Source organism: Centrocercus urophasianus, unplaced genomic scaffold (genome assembly GCF_019232065.1).
Source record: "Centrocercus urophasianus isolate 14NV4802_14NV808 unplaced genomic scaffold, USGS_Curo_1.0 seq_16, whole genome shotgun sequence".
Taxonomy (NCBI): domain Eukaryota; kingdom Metazoa; phylum Chordata; class Aves; order Galliformes; family Phasianidae; genus Centrocercus; species Centrocercus urophasianus.
This window is the reverse complement of record NW_024884711.1, coordinates 20,396,876-20,421,590: the sequence shown is the minus strand read 5'-3', so window position 1 is coordinate 20,421,590 and position 24,715 is coordinate 20,396,876. Positions and strand designations below refer to the sequence as shown.

Genomic DNA, 24,715 nt, shown 5'->3' with positions numbered 1-24,715 from the left:
GTGAGGCTGGGAACAACGGTACTTCATCAGAAGGAAAGTTTTTAAAAACAACAAGTGAACCAAGCGAGCAAGACCTCAGTACTCTCTGGGACCCTGCAAAACCTCGCCTTTCCTCACACATACATATTAATACGATTATTCACAATTTTTGTTTGCCAGCAACAGGAAGAAATTTTCAGACTACTTCAGCTTCCATTAAGCCATCAAAATAACTAAACCAGACACCAATATCCAGTGCTCCAGTCCAAATGCCTTGCAGAATCCAACTATGAATATTGTAATAGCTCAATGATTCAAGATATCTGTCTTTCATACAGTTCTACCTATAAGAACACTGTAGATACCCTTTTTGCAATTGAATGTTTATATAATTTTTAGAGTATGTTTTATTTTTAAGATTAAAGAAGTAATTTTACTTTTTAAATATTTAACCTCAATTAATTCATTTAGATTTGACGAATAGTAATTCTTGATTAAATCTAATTGAGAAGCGCTATGGGTTATTTATATATCTTCAGTTCAGTAAGAACTGAAGAAAGAGTATTTGAAGATACTTTAGCTGTTAAAAATAGAAGAAAAAAGTAAAACTCTAGATAGTCTTTTTTGTTGTTACATCTTCCACCAGTACACTATCAATTTAGATAGCATGTGATGCAAGTACTGCAACCTGTATATTCAAAAAGCATTTTGGCAATTTAAACTTTAATTGAGGCAATAAGTATGCATTGAGGGAAACATATGCAAAGAACATGTTCCAGATACAATAACATTTTGTCTGCTCCAAACACATTTTAAATGTTAATTGGCAATCTTTAAATAGATAATAAAGTATGGTAAATGGCCTAGATTTTTAGCAAGCAAGAAAAACTAGTACAGACATCCAGCTTCTAGAAATCTAAGCAATATTCTGAAAAGATCAGCATGCCATTTGGGAAATACTCCTAGTCTGCTTAAATAGCTTTCATTTCAGAAATGTTCAGCTTAAATTTCAGAATTGTTATTAACTTAAAAGAAAAAAACATCCTTTACAAAGTTTTCAAATTATCATGCAGCTATTCTACATAAGGAACGCGCTTCAGTCAGTAAAAACTGAGGGTGTCAATTAGGAATTGGAATTATTTATTTATATCTAGTTCTGAAATTATCTCAGATAGATTGTGAGCATTTGGAAATATCTGTCAAACACATCAGCTGATACAAAGTATAACCAAAAACTACAAATATACACATAAAATGTGTATGGACGGATACACACTGGAAAGCTATTTAATTTACAGAAAGATTTGCTAGAAGAACACATATCCTTGAAAGAAACGTAATAAGAATCTATCTAGTCCTAAAAAATGGCTAATTTTATCAATGTCTCAGTGAGAAGCAGAAGTGCAAACCCAAGCCCTAGGAGTTGTTTCATGCCCCAAGAAAGCAGGATTCGCATCTTTGCCTTACTCCTCTAGCCATATGTTGCCTTACCTTTTCCCACAGGTATTCTGTGACAAGCAACACATGGCTTCTCCAAAGTTCAGTTCCACACGGTTTGAAAAGTGATTTCAATGAAATTTCAAATGCACCATTTTTAATTGCGAAGTACTTCATAGCAGCTCTTAGTTAAGGTGCAACATCAGATCTAAAAGGCAGTACTCTGCACGTTTCTTTCTCCATTTTAAATCTATACAGACTGACAAACAGCAATAATGACCAGGCAATTTGTACTAGCACAGCAGGGGAATCACAACTCCTTTTTTTTTTTTAAACAGAAGAAGCACAAGCATCAAAATGGGCCATCTGTTTTAGCAATGCCTTTTATTTCGCTAGGACTCTGCTTCTACTTTAAGTGACAAAAAATATTTACCAATGCTGCCGTTTGATGAATTTTATGACTTTTGCTTTTACTCTAAACCTAATTCCTTACAATTCCATTTTCATATAAGAAATTAAAAACTGTTGTTACATTTGGTACCTCTTACTTCTGATCTGCTGATTTCAGCAGATTGGTAAAACATAGAAGGGTCATAAAAAACAAACCTTCCCCCTTATAGACCATTCCTTTAAGCCTACGACAAAGTTCTTTAGCAAGTATGCAAATATACTTATCAGAAACATATAGCTACCATCCCCAAAATCATTGAAACTGGTTTAGGACTTTTTTTTTGTGCTTTGGATGAAGCAATTTGTATGCAACTTATTTAGGAAATACATATTAATTTCTCTCTAAATTAGTAAGAAGCCTTTTGCTGAAATAAGTAACACGGCTTAAAATTATATCGAGGAAAACAAGAATATATGTTCTCTTGTGGGTTTTCACTTACAGTAAGTATATATTTCTAACTTTAAATACATAGCTTACAGACAAGAAAAAAGGAAAATAAGACAGATGTAGCTGAACTTTTCCATGAACTTCCAAACACAGTTACTCTAAACTTGTGAATTCACTTGTTCGAAGACAGCTCTATAGCATTTGAGAAGTCAAATAGTATATCTACTAGAAATACTCCTCATATTTCTCAGGTAAAGCGCCATAAGAACAAAATCTACAAACTACTGCAGTACTAGTTTCTCTTGCTCCACATTCACCAGATGTAAAAAAAACTCAATTCAAAACTTGAATAATCACACTTATATTTATTAAGATATTATAGAACAAAGTATTATGCACCATTTCATTGGTTTTCAGCAACACACTGGGAAAACTATGTCAAATGAACTGTTTCTTCACAGTGTTAGATATTTTCACCTTCATGTCTCCAGTCTGAGACTACAAAGGGAATTTTTTTCCCCCTTTCAAAATGTACAGACTAGAGGGCAGCAGTAGCCAAGGTTATGAATGTTTGAAGTCATCTGTTTTTCTGAATGGTCGTCCCAAGATACATTACAGAAACTTCATTCTCCCATTTCACCCCAGAAGATACTTGTTTGTGCTCAATGACATTTCTATCAGGTTAATTCAGTAGTCAGACACATCACTATGATCACAACAGACATATATGCAACATATGCATATTTCTTCATTTTAGCCACTCATTTAATGTACACACTGGGTGAATTCCCTTCGGGAATCCCAGAAGACAGTCAATTCACAGATGATTTGGAATTCATAATAAACTTCAGAAAATTTAGGTTTTACTACCTTAAAGAGAAAAAAAAAAGATGAAAAAGAACAAAGACTTTACCCATGGACTTCAATACATAAACATATTTATTGTGCATTTTCTAATGTTTCATTGTAAAAAGCATATTACTAACTTGCTCTTTGACAAGATGATCCAGAACTTTTCCTCTAGTCCGTGCACTCACGGGCAACCTCAGGCTCTGCATATGGGAAAAAGATGAGACTGCACTCTCCAGACACCCACAGGTATCTCTTGTTAATGCATGTCTATATAGAGAGCCTTGACAAGGACAATGCATTATGTAAATCCTCAAAGCAGGATTTCAGCAGTGCTTAAGAGGAGCATTAACTCTGTGCTGGCCCCTTTCCCAGCCATAAGAAAAGACGACTAACAAAGAAAATGGAGGAATATGGTTTCTTTTTCATTTTGTACTGGGGAACTTGCCAGATCTCTTGACTGCGGGAGCTTGAGAAAAGATAAACAATGCTGAGAGAAGATGGAAGGAAATGCCATCTGAATTTTTGCTATAAAAATTGTGTCAAAAAAAGTCAGTTCACACTTTTATGAATATAGGTTCATTATGTTTAAGGTTAAGAGATACATGGTCTCTGACATCTTACAAAAAAGTACATTTATTCTTGTACCAAAGCTTAATTCACAATAGCCGTCAGGATCTATGAAAAACAATTATAATATATTTGAAGAAAACATGCAAGAATCACAGCAAGTCTTTAGTAACTTCTCTCCTTATATGCTTCCATCATCCAACTGCGAAAAGCTTATGCCTTCTCAGACTAGATGCTGAACCCAGATCACCATGCTTAATTCCTCACCTATAGCAACAAGCTATACGTACTAATTTCTCCTCTGGAGCACAGCTTATAGTAGTTCTAAAAAGCCAAGAGTCAGCAGTCAATCCCTTTTTCTGCAATCTAACCCATCAGAGAATTTGTTATTACCATCAATCTTAGTATCCTCTGGCTTATAACACACTTAGCAAATCTATTCACTTGTAATCATCTTCTGAAGGTTCAGAACTGAGAATTAATCAAATATTTTCTCTCATTCTCATCTTCTAAACTTGTCAGATCACAAGAATTTTCCAGCAAGTCACTTATCTCACAATTTCTAAAACAGAACAGAAAGAGGTCTGCGATATCCACGTGTGCTACAACACATTTAACGGCCAAAATACATCCACCTCAAATCAGCGCATTATTCTTGCCAATATACAAGAAATCAATCTTCTACACAATACAATACAATAGCAACCCGAAAACAATACAAGCAAGCTCCTATAATTCTGCAGGATTCTGGACCACTCCACATCAGGAAGCCTGATTGCAGCTGAGGGTTTTCCAGAACAACCTTTTCTCAAACAAAATGTAGACTTGGCTGTCAGCAGAAGTGGTATCATTTTGGTTTGGTGAGACTGACTGTGGGTCTTCTGCAAATTTACTGCCCACTCTGAAAATTATATAAAAGGAGCACCTCTTGCTTCTGAGAAGAAATGTAAAAGATATGGTTGTAAAAATAAGGATACAGAAACAACAAAAGTTGTAATTTATTTACAGTGGAATTTGATAGCAGGGAATGAATCATAATCACATGAACTCACTCTATTTATTTTTAATTCATGTTATGCTGTCTGCAGGTATTAGATTAGAATCAATAAGACAGAACAGAAAATATGGCAACCAGCTATGGCTTTTGCTATTTTTTGTGAAGCAAGCAGAGTCAACGTTTTAATATCTTGCTCTCCCAAGCCTGTTTAAATAATAAGAAAAAATAACAACTGCCAGAATGACAAAAAATGTATTCTCTAAAATTCACAAAAAAAACATTTTTCTCTTAATCACTGAGTATCAATTCCCTTTGCAATCAATACAAGCTGTGACAAGAAAAAGAGCACAGCTTCATTCAATCACTTGACAGTTTCCAAAGTTTTCTGTCTTTCATTGGGGCTGAATTAAACATGCTAGATAATCTATATGCTATATAATCTATAAGCTTACAAACAAAACAAAACAAACTAAAAAAAATACTCACCACCCAACCATTCCTTTGCACCCCAAATGGAGCCTCTGGCATGTAAGAGAATATTTTCATTTACTGCTTTTCCAAGGGAAATGAAGGTTTTTCTGAAAAGAAAACCTTGTGTTCCTGACCATGTTCCCAATAACAAAAGTCAGACATCATTTCAAGGGAAATTCATTATAGTAAAACTTAAATCCCTTAAACCCAAAATTATTTCAATATACTATCAATTCTTAATATAAAATCTGCTTAACAAGTCCATTTTGATATACTGACTTCAGACAAGCACATTATAAAATGCAGATGAAAGGAGCACTTCAAAGGGAGGAATGGGTCAGATAAATAAAGATGGCATGATCATATGATTCCAATACACTCTCCAAAAATGAGTGGTGAATATCAATGCTGAAAAAAAATTTAGGCTCTACTGTCTCCTTCTTTAACAAGCTTGGAAGTTCAAACTCATCTTCTCATTGAACAGTAAATATAGCATTGTGCTAGCATCCAACATGCTAACATATTAGCATTATTAACTGCATACATGTATGATTAACAAAAATATTTGGAGTGGTTTTTAGTCTTGCATATCCTTATATTTTTAACAGCATGAATCATGAGACATTGTCTGTCCCCATTTATCCATATATGGTTTATAAGGATGACTTATCCACCTGTGCACTACTGACTCAAAAAAAGCCTTTTCTGTTCTCTCTAAAATCTCCAGATACTGCACAGATTCTGTGCAGTAAACATGGCTTACACTGTCTCAGTCCTTGATTAGTGGGCAATTCCTGTACCATTGCTAAATTGACCCCATGACGACTGAAAAGGGTTAGCTTTCTCTCTTAGGAAATCCAAGAGAATCCTCTTTCTAGATACAATTTCAATGATTTCATGTACGTAGTCACCACACAGCAGGTTTTTCAGAATTCAGTGGGTGATGTAAGGAAGAACAGCTAGGAATTGCTGAATTGTTCTATGAAATTGTAACTAAAGATGCTTATTGGGAAAAGGGGCAGAAGCTACATTACAGGTAAATAGGGCTAAGAGAGACCCTATTTTAGAATTTTAGAAAGTTAAAAGTTCTAATTATTGGAAATCTTAGAAGTCCTCCTCAGCACACTCAGCTGAAACATTCTGCCACAGATTGGAGGCATGACCTTTTGAGGGCAAAGCCAAAACGACTTCTTGGGGTTTCTTCTTTGCCTTCTGACTCCTCAGAAGTTGTTTCAGCCAAACACTTGGTCCTATGGAGTGGGGAAATATGAAGAGTTCAGGGACTGTTGCTTCAGAATATGCCTGATTTATTTCTTATCCACCATAAATAGAGAATTATTAAGAGACACTCCATTAACTCAAAAGTTTACATAGCAGCTGGAGAATCCAGCTAGAATATACTTATCAGCTGATGCCTGTTTCATGTGCACCACACGTAACTCAAAGCATGGGCTGATATTGGCTCAGGTTGCTGCTGACAGGGACCCTGTCACGTATCCCTTCTGCAGCTGACACGGCCGCCTCGAGCCTGGCAGAACAATGCAGCCGCCAAGGTTGGCCCAGCCAAAGGAAACTTGCTTCTCCCAGGTTGTCTGAGGGGAGGGACACTGAAGCAATGGAAATTCCCCAGCAGTAAAGGAGAACAAAAGAAAAGGTGTTGGAAGCTGCTGTTAGAAAGAGACAGGCTCTCGTAACCTACCGACTGCCAAACCAGTCTCCCAGGGCCTGAAAGCAGAGAGGAGAGACCCCAAACCGTCCTCAAAACCCACTGCTCATCACCAACCTGTCTCTGAGAGACAGCTCCTTGTTTTTGCATGGACCTGGAAGTCTCTAGATTCCCTTCCCTAATTAAAAGGTGTGGCTGCTGAAGAAATTAGTTTACGGGGTCTCTAAATTCCTTACTGCCGCTATCATATATCTGCCACAGACATATCAGTGAAGCCAGAGCTCAGGGAGGAGCGTGCTCCACCACAGCCAGAGCTCTGCGCTGCCTTGGGACCAGCAAATCCCATTTTCCAGCAGGAATAACTCTGCAAAGGACTCTGCACCTGGAGAGGAAGCTTGAGGAGTAATCCATATATGCTAGATTAAAATGTCTGCTAAAAATCCCCTAACTCACGCATATCCTTCCCCCCATCCAAACAAACAAAAAAAAAAAAACACAAAAAACTGTTATTTTACAGCTTATTTTCTTTAGTAGTATGGCCATACTGATTGTTTCTACTGAAACAATGGAAAAAATTACAGCGGCTTATAAGTTCATTAAAACACCAAGAGAAAAAAACAGTGGCTAACTAAATTCTCCCATTGACTGCCATGGCTTTTGGATCAGGCCCAGAAGAAAGCTGGAATAAGTGGTGAAACATTTTATTTTCTAACTTTTCAGCAGCTACTGCAAACAATGGAAAACACTAGCACATACTTAGAATAACTTTATCCTACAAAAAAATGAGGTCACACCTAAAAATACTTCCTCTTGTTTCTGTATAACTTCAGTTTATGATAATAGCTATTACACACATATAGTGAAGAGGAAAAAATAGCTTCTCAAGTACTAGGTAAAAACTTGATATTCCACATTAGAGTTTCTGCTCCAGAGGAAACTCTGAAATCTGAAAGGATTCAGCTCTTTTATTTAAATAGCAGACTGAATAATCCAATTATTGGAAGGACAATGTGAAAATAAGGTAGTAAGTAGCTGCGAGTCTGTCTTATCAAAAAATTGCTTGGAGACAGGAAAAGCTATGTGATAACGACAAAATTTATCTGAACTTTAGTTCTTCATTTTGAAACAATTAGTGCCGTTATTTACATCCCTAGACAAAGTCCACACAGCTTGAATTTCCTGGGATATATACATGTGCTACTAATTTGTAACTTTGCTCTAGAATCCAAGCCTGAATCATCAGGCCCTGTCACTTTCTAGCACAAGGGTGTGTTTGTCCACTTATAGCAGAGACTGATCCAGCATCTCCACATCTCCAAACGCGGAGATATTTTTCAAGAATCTACATTTTAAAAGCATATCCTACATTCAAATTTTCCTTTCCAACTTTCGAATCTATCTACTTTTTGCAGCTGTGTTGCCTTGTTCCAGATATTATCGCTGCTCAACCAGAGGAAGACTGTTGTTTATGCTAAAATCCACATTTAGAGTGATTTTTCTATAACGCTGCATCAGTTCCCTGCTGAGAACACAGACTTGACAGCAAGCAACATTCCTGCAGCCTCCAGAAAACTAACTTAGCTTTTACAGATAGCTCAGTGCTGACCTTCTTGAGACATGAACAACATTTTACACGTTTTCCATAGCATCGTTACGTACTGAGAAAGCTGTCTTGGATTTTAATTCTAAAACTGCTAGCGTGATTCATTTCTAAATACGCAGTCCCAATGTTCCTCTCAAAATATAGAGAAGCAGATGAAAGTGAATTCACAGTTGCTGTAGGAACAGAAAAACGTGCAACTGCTTTAGAAAGCATAGAGCTGATCCTGCTTCTTTCTCTGGCACTGGGTATTTTACCACTGACTGGTGAAAATGGAGCAAGATAGCAATTTTCTAACAATTTCAGGCAACAATTTTTTAGCTAAAAACACAGGAATATCCTCCCACCCTGGTCCAGTCCTCAGCCGGAGCCGCAGCCCTGCCAGCACTGTTAATGTCATTGTTTGCGAAGCGTATTCCCAGTCTCGCGCACACCCACGCAGGGCTCCAGCTCCCAGCCACGATGTCCCCCCGGCACATTGTTCCAGCTCCCCACGCTTCCTCACCTCCTGCCCCATCCCCCTGCGAGCCCTGGCCCCCCACACCATTGTTTGTCCCCCTGCACCCACCCTGCATTGTTCTCCCCACCTGGGAGGGACCTTTCCTACCTCCCACTCCCCTCAGAAGTTCATGCTTTCTCACCCACTTCCACATTCTCCACACACCTATTGGCATCAAAACATTTTCACTTTTTGAAAGCACGTTACATAAACTTTCATTACAACATTTCACAGCTTTTATGGGTTGTGGGCACTCTGCCTTGAGAGGCCCAGTCCAAAATATGAAACAATAAGAAGACTTGTACTTCTTCACTCCGGGCTTTTGTATCAGTACTAATCTTAGGCCTGATCTAAGTGTTACTGGACTTGCAGTCAGAACACAAAAGGATAGACCAAACATACACTGTTACCATAGAAGGAAAATACATAACATATACAAAGAGAAATTGACATTATTATGCTCTCACTGTATACAAGAACAGAAGTAACTGGCATGATTTATACAGCCTCCACTGTTACAATAAATACAGGTTGAATCCTTTTCAAATTCATGTATAAGGCCAAGTAAAATAAAATTAAAATAAAATAAAATTTAAAATGTACTTCTCGAAAAGAGAATAGTAATAACATGCAAGTCAAGCATTAATTATAGACAGGATATATAAACATAAATATAAACATATGTGGGTGTGTATATACATATGTACAAAATGTGTGCCTATCTAAACACAGAGTACAAAAATACTTTCATTCATTTCTCAATTATGTAATTATTGATATTTTTTTTCCATTCAAAATGAATAGAAACAGATGAAGCTATCCAGATAGCCTATCACTGTTTTGGCCACCTTGTTTTCTTTTACACTTAATTTTGTATGAAGCTGTATTTTTCACATAGGCATATGGGATACTATAATACACAAATTATATTTGCTTCTCATTCTTTTCCTGTAAGATGCTACTTTAGCTTTGCTACTTTCAAAAATATACTCCCTCTTTTCATGAAATCATATCTATTAGACAAATAATATGATTTACAAACTGTTTATCAAGCTTAAAGTATCAGTGAATCTTCGTTAATCCTTGCGAATAAAGCGGCTAAGAATGCCCAAAGTAGATTAGGGATAGAAACAAAAATAAATACTTCATTCTATTCAGAAATATTTAACACAGTTGATATTTTAATACACAAAAAGCTCACACTTACCATGACTGATGCGGTGAAACCAGTAGTATGCGAAGTCCACTCCCAGAAATGTCAAATACCATGTCCACGGTGAGTCCCAGGGCAGTTCAAAGAGTTTGTAGTTATTCCATACATAGATGTAACTAACTAGGTCAACACTTCTGAATAAAACACTGAAACAGAAAACCAAATAGTTTTATCAGTCTATTTACCACAGGAGTCTTTTTGTAACACACATAAACTGTGTCCAAACCTCACAATCTTTGTCAAGTAATAAAAACTGACTTCATAGATCTGAAAGAACAGTACTACTGAGTTTTTTAAAACAAGCTCTCACCCACTCATCACCTGCATTTTGGCATGAAGCATGCTCATTAAGCAACCATTAAGCAGTCGTTCCTTCCAGGTGGCACAGTGCTTCTGTTCTCACCTGCCTGGAAGAAACTCATTAATTCTCAAGTTCGAAGTAGTGGCAATAATTTTCAATTCAAACTCAAATGTATGATTATTGTAAAAGAACTAAAATCTTTACCTTAATATTGTAAATATGATGCAGTTAGATATGAGACTGAGGGTGAGTAAGAGAAATTACTAGAGAATCTTACAGGCTCAAAAACTGTGCCCATGAGAACCTAATGAGTTTTAACCAAGGCAATGTGCAAGGTGTTACACTTGGGTTGAGGCAATCTGAGATAGGAAGTACAGACTGGGAGAACTCGCTGAGGATAGCCTTGCAGAGAAGGACTTGAGGTTCTTGATGACAAAAAACTGGACTTGAGCCAGTAGTATTTGCTTGTAGCCCAGAAGGGGAATGGCTTTAAACTAAAAGACAGGAGATTTAGGTTAGATTCTAGGAAGATCTTTTTTACTCAGCAGGTAGCAAGGCACTGGTACAAGCTGCCCAGAGAGGTTGTGGATGCCCCACCCCTCAAGGTATTCAAGGCCAGTTTGGACAGAATCCTGGGCTGATCTAGTGGCTGGCAACCCCACCCATGGCAGGAGGGCCTGAACTAGATGATCTTTAATGTCCCCTCCAACCTAAGCCATGATATGATTCTACGATAATTCCTTTTCTGAAGTTCCTGACTGGTTCAGCTGAGTTCAGTATAGAGTGGATTTAATGCTAGGATTGGCACACGGAATGTGTGAGAGCTCATTCTGAGGATGCCATTTGTCTCTGTCCATACCTGCTCATTTTTGTGTCACTATTTTTCATGTAGATGATTTCAGTGTTTTAGTTTACTGCACAGACCCCCCAAAAAACTTGAATCAACAGAACTAAGAGGACATATTATATCCTTTCTCTTCCAAAAGCTTGTTTTACAGCCTGGGAAAACACTGATATATCTTACTGGCCATGTAGAATTGTACTAAACATTCTTGAAAATAGTATGATCATGCACTGTCCTTTTCAGTAGGCGGACTGAAATAGGAGGGAATCTCAGAAAATGTTTCCTTTTCAAGTCAAGAACCATGCTCTCACTGAACTTTGTGGTCATCTTCATATTTTCACGGAGACATATATTCAGTACTTCCATGCCTCCAGCATTAATACTTCTTTCCATAATGGTATTTTAAATAAAATTATTAACAAGAAACAAAGTAAGATAAAAATCCAAAGTTTCCAATATTGGGCATCAAGTAGGATAGCATTACATCCTCCACATCATGCAGAGAAGATGAAGGAGGTGCTCCTTGGGAAGATGAGAAATAATGTATTTTCCCCAGCCAGCTGCCATACCTTACCAGCAACAAACTCATTCCTACACCTAATACAAATAAACCAATCCATGTTTTAGGTAAAAACAAAATGGCAACAAAACTCAAACATTTTCATTTTGGCAACAGGCAGATTAAAGATTTCTCTTAAGTTGCAATGGCAGGTGTATCTGCAACTTCAAAAAATCAACTGATCTATGCCCAGAAGTTGGACCTTACACACCTGGAACATGTTTAATTTTCATAAGAGCTGTGTTCTATAAATATTTTTAAAGAAGATTATATATGTCCAACCAGATTTTTGCTATTCACTTCATGAGGCATCTGTAAAGGTTAGTATAAATTCTCAATCACTTTCACAACAGGTCAGAAGGGAGCTGATATTATTCAAACACAAAGAAATGGGCATTTCTTAACATCTTTTCAATGGCCAGGAAATTTAAAACACCTTTTGCAACATACAGTATCAGTTATTATTAGGTACTGTTTTCTTACTTTATTCTTCTGCTTTTATTAACATATAATGCCTTTGCAGTACATCCAAAGATATGTGGACTGGTACATTTTCTCCATTTTTGATCAGCTTTCAATATTTCACCCTTGAGTCTTTTTTTTTTTTTTTCTTTTCATTTTTTCCACAAGTTGAGGCCAAGGTGTAAAACTTGAGCTACCCTTACAACACATTTTTTATGTGTAATTTGCTGTACAAGTCAGAATTTGCTTATTCTTTCCTTCATGCTTGAATCACAATTCTACAACACATACCACTAGCTGATTACTATAATTAATTTGGAGCAATCCATCATATCACTGTGCAATGCTGGAGAAAGAAGAGTTGCTTAGCTTTTTCCTTTTTTTTTTTTTTTAATTTACAGTGTGATAGATAGAAAAGTCCAGAGCTTGCATTCAATTACAACTCCGAAAGTTCACTTGGAGTTTTAAAGGTTTATATTGCCTATTTTTTCTCCCTTAAGTTCCATTTTCACTTCTTGAAAATACTGAGGAGAACTTAAGAAAACGTTTTCCTCATTTAAATGTTAGTTTTTAACCATAAATATGACAGAAGTAGATAGCTAAGACTTTTGTCATCTAGTCCAATCCTCTGCATAAAGAGTAATAAATTCTAAAACAGAGAGATTACACAGAAAACCTTATTATAGATATTACATTGATTAGTCTTCTTGGATTTTGAATATTTCTACTGAAAATTTTCTTATGATGTACAAAGTAGGCACTTAGGCAACTGTTTTGACTCAGATAGATGGTTTTTCTCTCTTAGTTTCTAAAGTTCATACATACTTTATTTAAAGGTGACAATATTTGTTTTAATAAACCATTTCCCCTTTCTCCTTCCACTGGGTCAGATTATCACTTCCTCTGATTAAAAAAGTCCAAGAAGGAAATTCTGGGAGATGAACTCTCCATGTGGACACGAAGATCTACTTACAGTAGATCCCAATGGGATAATGAAGGAGGGAAAAGGTGGAGAAAATTCAACTGGAAGAACAGGCGGCTGACTCCTGGCAAAAATAACCTGTAAGTCCTGTTTTGCTTCCTCCAGCTCACAGATCAACCTTTGAGCCTGGAATCAGCTTTCAGAAAAAGTCTTCCATGGTCAGTCAACGAAAGTGAGAAGGATCAGGGGCAATAGCTGTTGTCTCTCTAAGCACAGGGAAAGAACTGTATATTGAAAGTGAAGTCCGCAAGGAGACAACCTAGGCTCTTGCCACTGCTGCAGTCACCACCTCGCATCACACTGGGACACGACCTGGGGCCCCTGAGCTAAAAAACACAGCTCTACAGCTGGACCTACAAAGCCTCAGCTCTCAAGAGCTTTAACAGACTTGCATCCTTGGAGGTCAGACACAGAGGGAAACATGTTAAGACACCTCGGTCAGGAGGTTATATTATCATTAAAAATAGTGAGGTATTACTAATACATTGTTTCCCTGGGTTAAACAAATTAAGTTTTCCCAGCCTGATTCAACTACATCAATGTAAAGTTTCAAAATGTTGAACAAAGGCAGTTTCTCCTCTGTAATTGGAAATTATTCAGGCTATATATGTAACAGCAGGATATATGAATAATTAAAAGGTCTGTAAGCTTTTGTTTCAGCATGGAAACTGTAAGGATTTCCATTTTCAAAGACCCTCATAGAGCTTTCTTTTTCACATGAAAAATTGGCTCCAGTCACAATTGAAATAAACATTTTGATAATATGAATTCAGTAAAGAAGAGAAAGGGGAAGGAGGTAGAAGAGCCTTAAGAAAATGTCCATTTGCAAAGCAAAGCAAGCCTTCTGCAACTGAAATCCCCTTTTATTTCCTGTACAGGTGCCAGGTTTTGAACAGACACCCAATTTATTACCTTGTCAGCTGACTTATTAGGGTTGACACAAATCGAACTGAAATATGCCTGACATATTGCAGTCAAGGCTTTTTTCACACTTTAGCATAAAGCCAAACTTTCCACAAGATGGAGGGAAGGGGAGAGGGAGCTGTGGGAGTTCTATTCCCTGTTTTCTATCATCAAGATGAATATGATCCTCTCCCATTCTTAATATGCAAAATCAGTCATGAAATAACCTAAGGCTAAAAAATAATTCACCAAAATGATACATCTGGGAAATGATTATCAGGCTCTGGAAAGCCCTTGATTACAGGAAATAGCACCTACATTTTGAAAAAATGTTCCCACCAGACACAAAAGCTGAATTAAATGCTCTCCTCTTCCTCAGTATGGCTTTCTTCTCTGGCATTTTAGTCTAAATAATGCAAATCCCTGGTTTTCCTCACGTGGAAAAAAATATTATCAATTCCAAAGCAAAGTGAAATAGAGGTAAATTTGGTATTCCTACTAGCTGTGCTACATGCCCTCTTAGTCAAGATGTCACCTTACAGAGCTGACCTGTTTTTCACCAGACCTGATCCTGCTACACTTTCTTTTTTTGTCCTCCAATTCAAGACACCAATATTAACTTCTAATAGTGGGTGGTATCAAACATGAAAAAAAACAGGCTTTGGAAGCAAAAGGCAGTATCTTTATTCTTAATATCTCCTGCCTGTACAATTTGAATCATTTATTCTTTTCTTTGCTCTTTCATACATAAAGAAGCAATCAATTTTAAAAAATCAATATTAAATATTTAAAATATTTTTGTCAGAAATTCCACTGCCTTTCACGATACAACCCATGGCAATAACACCTCCCATCCTAACTTCATATGCAGTCCTTTGGTAAATTTATGTACAGGTTATCTTTTAAAAATTTTGAATTCTTTATTTCTGTACACCTGTACTTCTGACAAGGAAGCTTGTTCTTCTTCCTTTATAAAATGGAAATTGCATTTCTTAGATCTATTTATACCTAGCCAGAAGGCTTAGCGGTAAAATGAGTTCCAGTAAATTCAGGACATGCAGTGTTAGGAGATACTAAAACATCATTTTACATGAAGCAACAGACCTGATGTTTTAATGTTTATATAAATAACACCATGCAAGTGTAACATAAGAGCTTAGTATGTTCTTTTGATAAAGAATTTTGATCTCTCCTACTTGCTGAAGAGTGGCTATTCCACTGAAGTCAGCAAATCTGCATTAGCATTTGAGTTATATTAGGAACAAGCCTATTATATTCTCAAAAGTCACATACGCAGAAGTTATGAGTTATCTAGAACAAAGAAAGAGGTAACACAACTGTTCTCATAGTCAAATAGCTTCAGTGAGATATAGTGCATCAAATGTTGAAGTAAAAAACATTTACGTAATTTTTAGTGTACAGCTTTTGCCACGATTCTGAATTTTTCAAGTCATAGTTTGTTGTTCACACAAGTTGATAGTTTCATTACAGTTAATAGTTTCATTAATTTAGAAAATTACGGAGAAATTTTTCCCCAATTTCCATAACGCAGCACACGGTTAGCCAGTTCTAAAAATGCTACCCCGGTGCTCCATCTAGTGGAATTCTGATTTAAGCCTAATAAATGTTTTAGCAAAGACCAGTACTTTACCCAGAAAAGTACCCTACATAGTTTGAAGTAGGTGGTTTCTAAAAAAAGAATTGCATGCATGCTCATGAAATTTACCTTACTGAAAAATATAGAATGAAAATATATGCAATAACTAAAGGTTTTGAGAAATTTGTATATTTTGTGAGTTTCAGAGATTACTGAATTTAATAACATGTTTTTGATAAGAGTCAACTCAGTTCACAGCCTGTGTTTTCACAGAAGACCACAAATATATTTGAGAATAAATGTTAACAGATGGCTTTTACATTTCAAGTCATGCTGGGTGCAAAACTGGGCTCTGATATTTATGAATTCAGAGACCTTTATTTGGGCCACTGTCTAGAAAACAAGAAGTGATGCAGTACTAAAAATGTAAACAAATACAAATTCTGAAAACTGCTGTCTCATTATTAAGAGGTTACAACTCAAAAGAGCGATTGGCTTCCTGACAGGTTTGCATGAAACATGGCAAGCTCTTGAACATCGTCGTAGCGACTAGTTGTTTCAGTCAATTAGTTTGAGAACATCCTGATTCTCCTAAGACTCTCTCCTATATTCTGCTCTTTAATGCTTAGTACCTTATACGTCATTTCATCAGAAACTCCGGAGCCTTAAGCTCTGGCTCAGAGCTTTCCTTAGTCATCACCAGAAAGTAGCACGCTACGCACACCAGGCTGTCCACAGCTACTCACTGGTACTCCTGCACTCTGCCAGGAGTTGTGCTCACACAGATGCTTTCCAGCATGTCTCAAACAAAACAAATCAGGTTTGCAAAATTCTCCGTTCAAACTCCTGACTGTCACCAATCTGCCCAGGGGACTACCCACCACTGCCACAGGTGGAGATGGTAACAGGGGTGCAGGGAGGTGGTGATGAACATATGATGGCAGGCAGGAGGTTCTGGCATCTTTTACGGGCACAGCTAGATTCAAACTTTTGCAAAGCCAGTGTAGCTTATACCAGATTTATAAAGCTGTGTTAAACCAGGACAGCAAGAAAGTAGCAATATTCATGAGGATTAAATAATCAAGTATTTACTGAGTTACCCCCACTCCATTCATTGATGATGAAGTAGGCCAACAAGAAAAAGGAATTAGAGCAAACCAAGATTGTTCATGTATAGTTCCTGCTACAAGCTTAACTGAACTGAATTAGAAAATTCTCTTCCAGAGTCAGGTCTGCCTGCTGAAAATGCTGCCAATTCCCATGCACAGCCATACCCACTTTGTGATGCTGTTTATCCTATTCTAATTGCTTTACCTACAGAGAATTAGTGACTTATTTCAAAACTTATTCTTACAGAGCTGTGAGGGCTGTGACCTTTGGCAAAATGTGGGACCAATTAGCAGAGCATATGAGACAGTGCAGACAGGAGGATATTATTATGAAATACATAACTGTGCAACTTATTTGAAGAGAGGAAGGAATGGGATGGTGAGTAGATTCTGTCTCTTCAAGCTTGTTATCTATTAAAATTTTTTTATGGAAAAGTCTATTGACAGGCAGTGTCCAAATTGCCATAGACAGCTGCTAAAGTTGTGGAGTTGTATGCTGCTTCAGTGGAGACTAAACCAGGCAAGCTGCTGGCTGCTAGTTCTGCTCGCCTGCCTATCTCTCTGCAGTTAAGCAAATACTTTTTGCTCCTATACTGATCTGAAATGCCTTAGCAAGGGATCAGATAGACATCTTAACTAACACAAGAGAAAGGGACGACTATGTCAGTGAACACAGGAAGAAGTGCAGTAGCCAGAAGTACGGTTGGTGTAGGGGCAGCCTTGCTATTTAATCAGGTTAAGCGATTACCTTCCCATTTTGGCCCCATCTGCTCATCACTGCCCTAAGTCTGGTGGTTACCAGCCCTCAGACCTGCCAGCATAATTGCATGCATAGCTGCTCCCTGACCCAGCTCTGTCAAAATGAATGCAGCTGAGGTTAAACACCTCTTTTATAGTTCTTGGGGGGCTTTTGTTTCTGCTTTTAGCTGGATCACTTTGTCAGGACCAGGTTAGGGAGCAATTAAATGCGCAGTTATGTTGGCAGATCTGAGGGGGCAGCTGGACCATAAGCAACACATCTGACCATGGTCTAAGTAAACAGCTGTCCAAAGCTTTATTCAAACAGATGTGGAGAAAAATGTAGCTAATAAGTCTTGAAGTGAAATTTTAATTTACAAGAGACTGCACATATCAAATTTTCTTCTAAGAGATACAATCACTAGCTTAGGAGATGATAATTTTCCGCAGTCTTAAGCATAGTGAAATACCTAGGAGGTACTTTAGGAAGCCACAACTTACTTTAAATGGATGTATTGATGCAGGTGAGTATTTTGCATTCTGTTAGGACAATGCCAGCTTCATGGGGTTGTGAACTGCTTGCACCAGTCTCAAACAAGGGCATTCTAATCATTTCTGCACACTGTTACTAATTAAGCATTGAGAGGTTCTGTTTTCAGACCTCAATTTTACATACATTTAGAAGTGGGTAACTCAGTTCTTCAACAAAAGAATCAAATATTACTAATCTTGCTACCCTGACTGCTTTTTTCCATGCCCATTTCTTGTTCTGGTACAAGATTTTGTGAAGCCATGGTAAGAACTGATTCAGATTAGTATGATGGGGGAAGATGCTCAATGCGCTTCCTGGGCCACTTCACCACAGAGCAACACAAATCCTGATGCTGGCAAAAGGGGAAAAGAAGATCAGAGACAGAAATAAGCAAACAGAATACAAGTCAGGCAAGGGTGTTTCATTTGGCAGCAGTTTTGACCTAAAATGTATGTGAAACCACCCCTTCAATCTCGCTTCTGGAATTATGTGAAATCCAGATCTGTACAGAACTGAACTGTACTGGTTTACAGGAGAAACAGGATTTGTACTCCTCTGAATCAACTACTGCTGATGTGCATCTGAGTATCTGAGCTGTGTAATGTGAACTAACTCAAAAGCACTTTCTGCTTTCTTGTGCTCACCACCACTTCAGAGAACTTTAACCTCCCTTGTTTCAGAAAACAAAGTCTTTAACATATAGTGTTCTCTTCAGAAATAGGAAGTTCATTGCAGATTTGACTGACAAAACCATTAGACATATAAATTCGCACACACACTACAACTGTACTGCAGATCTGTGCTCTAAAAGCTGGCAATTGAGCATGACCATAAAGAACAGAGACTTTCCCAACTAGTTCGAAAATATACCTACCTCAGTTATCCCCCAAACACTTTTTGATTTGATTTATGTTCTGCTGCTTTAAAAGAAGAAATGGGCCAATATTAAATAATGCACATACTTGTATAGAGGATATTTATACCAAAAATAAACTTTCTCTTGGGACAATATTTTTAAAGCAGCATTTAAAGCCTCCTGGCAATGGTTTGTTAGAGAAGTTAGTTATTTACTTAGAATAAAGTTCTCAGAAATTTTTAAGCCACCAACATTTAAGTTGCAGGGAATAAGGTTAATAATTCAAATTTTTCCCTTTCTTCCGAATTACTTTTCTTTGTATATAAAATCTAGCAATCACACATGCAGAGGGATGCACAGTATTGTATTAAAGCAGAGAAAATTATATTTAAGAAACGTATGGTCTATTTTAGAAGAAGTGATATGTATACACAAAGCAATTGTACTTACTGTCTGCTGTAGAGTCTAATAAGTCTAAAACAAAACACGTTACCTTCTCTGATTAGACTTTTCCTCTTGCACCTATATAATTTTTTTTATATTTGGCAAACAAATATCAATAATTTATGATTTGCATTTTCTCCAACAATGAAGTAAGAAACACTGAATAAATATTGTTTTCCCTGAAGAGACGCAGTACTTGTTATACAGACTGTGAAATGGAAAAACATGCTCACAGGATGAATATGGTCTGTGACTCCTAATTTTTCCATAAAATCTAAAGACCTCCATGCAGTGACGCATCTGAAGCTTCATTCTAAATAATAGACTGAAGCCCACCATTTTAGACTCAACCACAGATTTTTTTTAAGGAAGTGGCAAACCATTGCTGCTAGTTGAGAAAATGAAAATTAGTCCCTGGGAGAGGATACAATCAATGGTGTGTTAATCTAACCTTCAGCTGTTAATGATTTGCACTCCTATTTCCCTTGATGCTGTGGGTTCTGCTGAAATATTGTTTTAGCAGTTTCTGTCAGCTTTCCCTACCTTTTTTTCTTCCTGAAAAGGAAAGACTGAAGTGAAAATCTTAGCAACGGGTTTTGTGCATGCTACTTTTTTTCCAACCCAGTTCTTTCACACTATGGAAGCAGAGGGCAGAAGGGTAAACTGTTTTTTGTTTTTTCAGTTCAAGCCTTTTTAGCTATTCTAACATTTCAAACTCTTCTTGTTTATGAAAGGGTATCTACTCTAAGCAGTCACTATTGGAACTCTGTTATTAACATGCAACTAAAGAGTTTAGAAAGTCTGTTTTTTTGCCTGCTTCTTTGATATTCAGTCAGAAATTTCAAAGCTTTTTTTTTTTTTTTTTTTTTTTGAACCACTGAGAAGAGTCTTGTTTGTCCAGCCATGAGAGAGTAGTGCAAGTGACCCACATGAGGCTTCTTGTGCTGGTAAATCAATGAATAAGTGTCCTGATCCTGTAGATTTGCCTGGTCCTACAAAGTTTGCGTTCCTTAAGGATCGTTTCGTTCACTCAAAATAACTTACAAAATATTTCTTATCCAAAAGAAAACTGCCTAGCCCACAAGCCAAATTCTGCAGCAAAGTACTGAGTGCCAAAATAATAAAAGTACTCAGCACCTTGCTAAGCTGCGTTCCACACATGCAACATTAGTTTTCTTAACAAGCATTTGTTCCAGGAATTAGTGCCTCTGAAGCATTTTAGTATTCCTTAAATGCAGCCAAAAGACCTCACAAAACCATTTAAACTTCATCACACATATCTCAGTCCCCATGTTTAACTTCATCTGTCCTGAATATTTTAGATAAGAAAAATAAACATGGTAAATCTGAAGCATACTACTGTCTAGAAAAATATGAATAAGTTAAAGAAAATGATATTTGGACTATCTCTGTTTTAGCTGCACGAAAATGAGAGTAAGCTTTCATTAGTGTTGTGTTTTGGTGCACACAAGTTCAGTACTTAAATTTGTAATTTATCCTAGCTTAAAATATAACAAATTCAATGTTCCTCCTTCACAATCATGTTCACAAGTCTTATTAAAAGACTTGTGCATAAAATTGTTTGAACACAGACTTCATGCTTTTCCTTTGTTACAAAGACTAAAAATACTGTACAAATTCAAACATTCAATAAATAAAGTGGATGACTAGCAGATTTCAGAATTTAAGTAAGAAGAAAACGGATATAACTTGTCAGTACGGATTTTTGTTGTTGTTTCAGTGCTTTTTAAATGTATTTTATCACTAACTTAGATTGTAAAATTCACAATGACAAGAATGAGGGACCTGTAAGTAGTGAAGACTGCATTTCACAGATTCAAAACATTTAAGGATGATCAAATATATCATCCATATATTTCTGTGTGGCCAAATTTAAGAACACATTGCCTATGAATGAGGAATGTAAACCACAATCTAAAAAAAGTATTTGAGGATGAAAGATGGCTCAAAGGACTAACATGGACCTGGGATATATAAAGAGAGGAAGAAAAAGTAGAAATAGAGAACAAATGACTTCATTACTTGGCACTGATGCATCAGTTTCTGAAATATGGAGTGTATTTGAGACATCAACACTAAGAATTCAAGCCATTCTATGATTCAAAGAGCATCTTATGTCACCATATACTTCTCAGCTTGTATAACGTGATGGAAAGCACAGCAGAGCAGCAAAGTCCCAGGCCACGGAGAGTGAGGATCTACTCAAACACAGCAGCAGTGGGCACAGAAACAAGAAACTGCTTACCTTCAGAAGTCCTGTAAGGACCTCATGTAAGCAGAGATCTCCAGATGAGATGCCCTCAGCTCCACTGCCAACACTTAAATAAAGTCAGGGAGGGGTAAAGCCAGGATCTTCCTTGGGTGGCCTTACCTTCCTAGAAGGCACTCAATCACTGGTTCAAGCTGTGACTTAGCATTTCCTTTACAGGCTAGCTGTCATCTTTCTAGCTACTACTGCACCCTGATAAATCCAGTAATGCTCCTCGTGGATTTTATAAACAAACACAACCTACTAGTCTTTCATTTCATATATACAACCAGCATAATAACTCCATGCCATATAAATTTATATTATCTGCACATAAATTCTTGAACAGCAACAAAATAAAATACAAAACTCTTTCCAAACTCATTTCTCATATTTAAGTAAATCAGTGGTAGAAGCAGCATTAGTGGACACGTCTAACCCCAAGGTAAAACAGAATCTGCTTTCAATTTGTTATGTATTTTTTTGATAGCGTTCAGCTACTGAATCCAGCATCCAATAACACCATCTAAAAGAGATATTAATGTGAGCTTTTTTTTCTACTTGGCCTATCTATAACCACGCTTTTCGCTGCCGATAGTAACAGCTCTTCTGTATGAGTTTTCACCAGAGAACCTAGGAACTATGTGAACTAACTATGAAGCCCATTCTGACCTTGGCCATAACATGTTTTCTTTGCAGATCAAGTAGCAATGATGAAGTGCACTCTTTTTTCTTTTGTGTTGGCACTAGCTGTGAAATCATTTTCAGCCTTCGAGAAGTAAACTGTAATATTGTGTGAGACAAGCATTTTTCAGTCACAACACTGCTTCAGCCTAGGATTTAACTCACTGTATATCCTGAGTCTCAGATCTACAGACAAATTGAAAACACACAAGAACAGCGCCCACTAGTAAAAGGTATGGGCATAACTAGTAATAGGACTGCAATACTACTATGACAATGTTATGCTTCATCACTGCAGATGGCTACAGCTATTTTCAAGTTTTCATCAGCATCCTGAAGAATGAAAAAAGACTGACCAGAAGTAATTGGCAGAGCATATGCATTCAGGGGTTTTTGTTTATTTGTTTGTTACTGATTTTGTTTTGTTTTTATTGACACAGAAGTCCTAACAGTCCTTGCAGTTCACGGAAGGAAACAGTGATGACGGAGCAGTGACCAGCCCCCACCAGCCACCATCTCCACCACAAAAGGTTATGCAGCAATGAAAATAGGAAGCAGCAATTTTCCTTCCATCAGATCTCTGTGCATGTGAACATTACTTAAACCATCTCAATCTGTAGGAAAATTTAGGTCACCTTTTCTGTGGTATTATAAAGCATAAAATTCTCACCATGTTTTTAAGGGATAGAGAAATGCAACATCAATGAGTTTTTATCCCACCATTAATTGGAAGCAGCATATTGTCAGCGATGTCCCTCTTAGTCTTCTATCACTGCCCCCTTCAAGTGACCTGCAGACATGTGGATCCACACACTGAAACCCTCCACAGTGCTTGTGACTATACCTTATTTTCATGGAAGAAGCATGATGCTTCTGCAAATGCCACTGCATTTTGGAGGGTGCTCGTTTTTGTTGCCAAGTGAGACATGATCCGGGAATTCCTAACAGGCTGGGACACCAAAGAGACTAAGATGGATATAGACCAGATTGCTCAGTCAAAAAAGAATGGGATGATTCAAACCATGCAACCAGCAAGAGATTTATAGTGTCTAGGAAATGTGAAAGTTCATAAACTGCAGCAGCTCAGGGTTAGGTTACAATAACAGATGAACGAAGATTAATATCAACATGGCACTTTTTAATTTAGATGCCTAGCTTGCATTTTAGATATCTGAAGGCCTCCTTGGGATACACACTAGCTGATGATATAAAACCTTTGAAAGCAAAGGAAAACGTAAGGATAAAACCTAAACAGTTCCCAGCAAAAACAGTGTGGTAAATCTGATACTTGAAACAATAAAAAGCCACCCTCCATTTGAAATCATTGAAGGATTCTAGAAAAATATAAATGCTTCTTGTTTTATTTTAATTCTTTCATTTCTAGCTAGATATGATTATTAATGTTGTGTTTGTTCTTTTTTCTTTTAGTTGCTATAGCTAAACAACAGATCCCTAACTTAACAAACAGGCCAGATAATTGTGCTTGCACAACTAGCGGAAATAAAGATGGTCTTTGCAAGAACAGCTAAGGAATATTTGACCACAATATTAAGAGTCAGCTTTAGCATAGACTAGAGGCAGGTTTGAAGTTATAGATATGGAGCAGCAGAAGCTGCACTTCAAATTGAATGGACTCAGAGCAGAATAACTGGAATTCTTTTTTCATGAAATGAAAATAGTACACAGGTAATATATGATGCTTGTATTCTATGCAGCACTTTACCTAGTAACTTCTGAAATGGTTAAAATACTTGACTTTATACTAATACAACTTCTTTCCCATTGACTTCATTAAATATTTTCTTCCCACTGTGAAGCTGTGAGGCAGCCAAGATTTGACAGCACTTTTTGACTCACAAACAGGGAGTGTCAGAGTAAAGAGGATAAAGAAACATAAAGGCAGTCTTAACCCCCTGCCCATCAAGGAGCTTGTAAAATTTATGACATATCTTTTAGTATCTAAGAAATTACTACCTCTCCTGCATACATCCACACTATGCTGTGTTCAAAGCAGATCAAAGTGATCAACTGCATCAAGACTAGCATGTACTATTTCTATGAACATAAGACCTAGTAGTTATTTTCACAGGTCAGGATTTCAACAAGTTACATGCCATACAACCAAAAGCAAGTGGAAAAAGTGTAAGACAGCAGAAGGGTAACAATTAAAACTGGAAAAAAGGAGGTGGTCAAAAAAGCAGACAATTTCCAGTAGCCTAAACTTTTGTTTTGTTGGTTTTGTTTTTTTTTTTTGCTTTGTTTCGTTTGGCTAGTAGTCTTTTTGATTGATTGTTGATTTGGTGGTTTGTTTTGGTT

General features: G+C 37.1%; 1 protein-coding gene across 1 annotated transcript in view; it reads right to left on the bottom strand.

Annotated features, from left to right (window-relative positions):
* AGMO (alkylglycerol monooxygenase) overlaps window positions 1–24,715 on the bottom strand; it is a 178,440-nt gene that overhangs the window by 150,181 nt on the left and 3,544 nt on the right. The window contains exon 2 of the mRNA XM_042816867.1: window positions 10,114–10,270. Within this exon, the coding sequence (XP_042672801.1) occupies window positions 10,114–10,270 (157 nt within the window). The remainder of the gene's footprint in view (window positions 1–10,113; window positions 10,271–24,715) is intronic.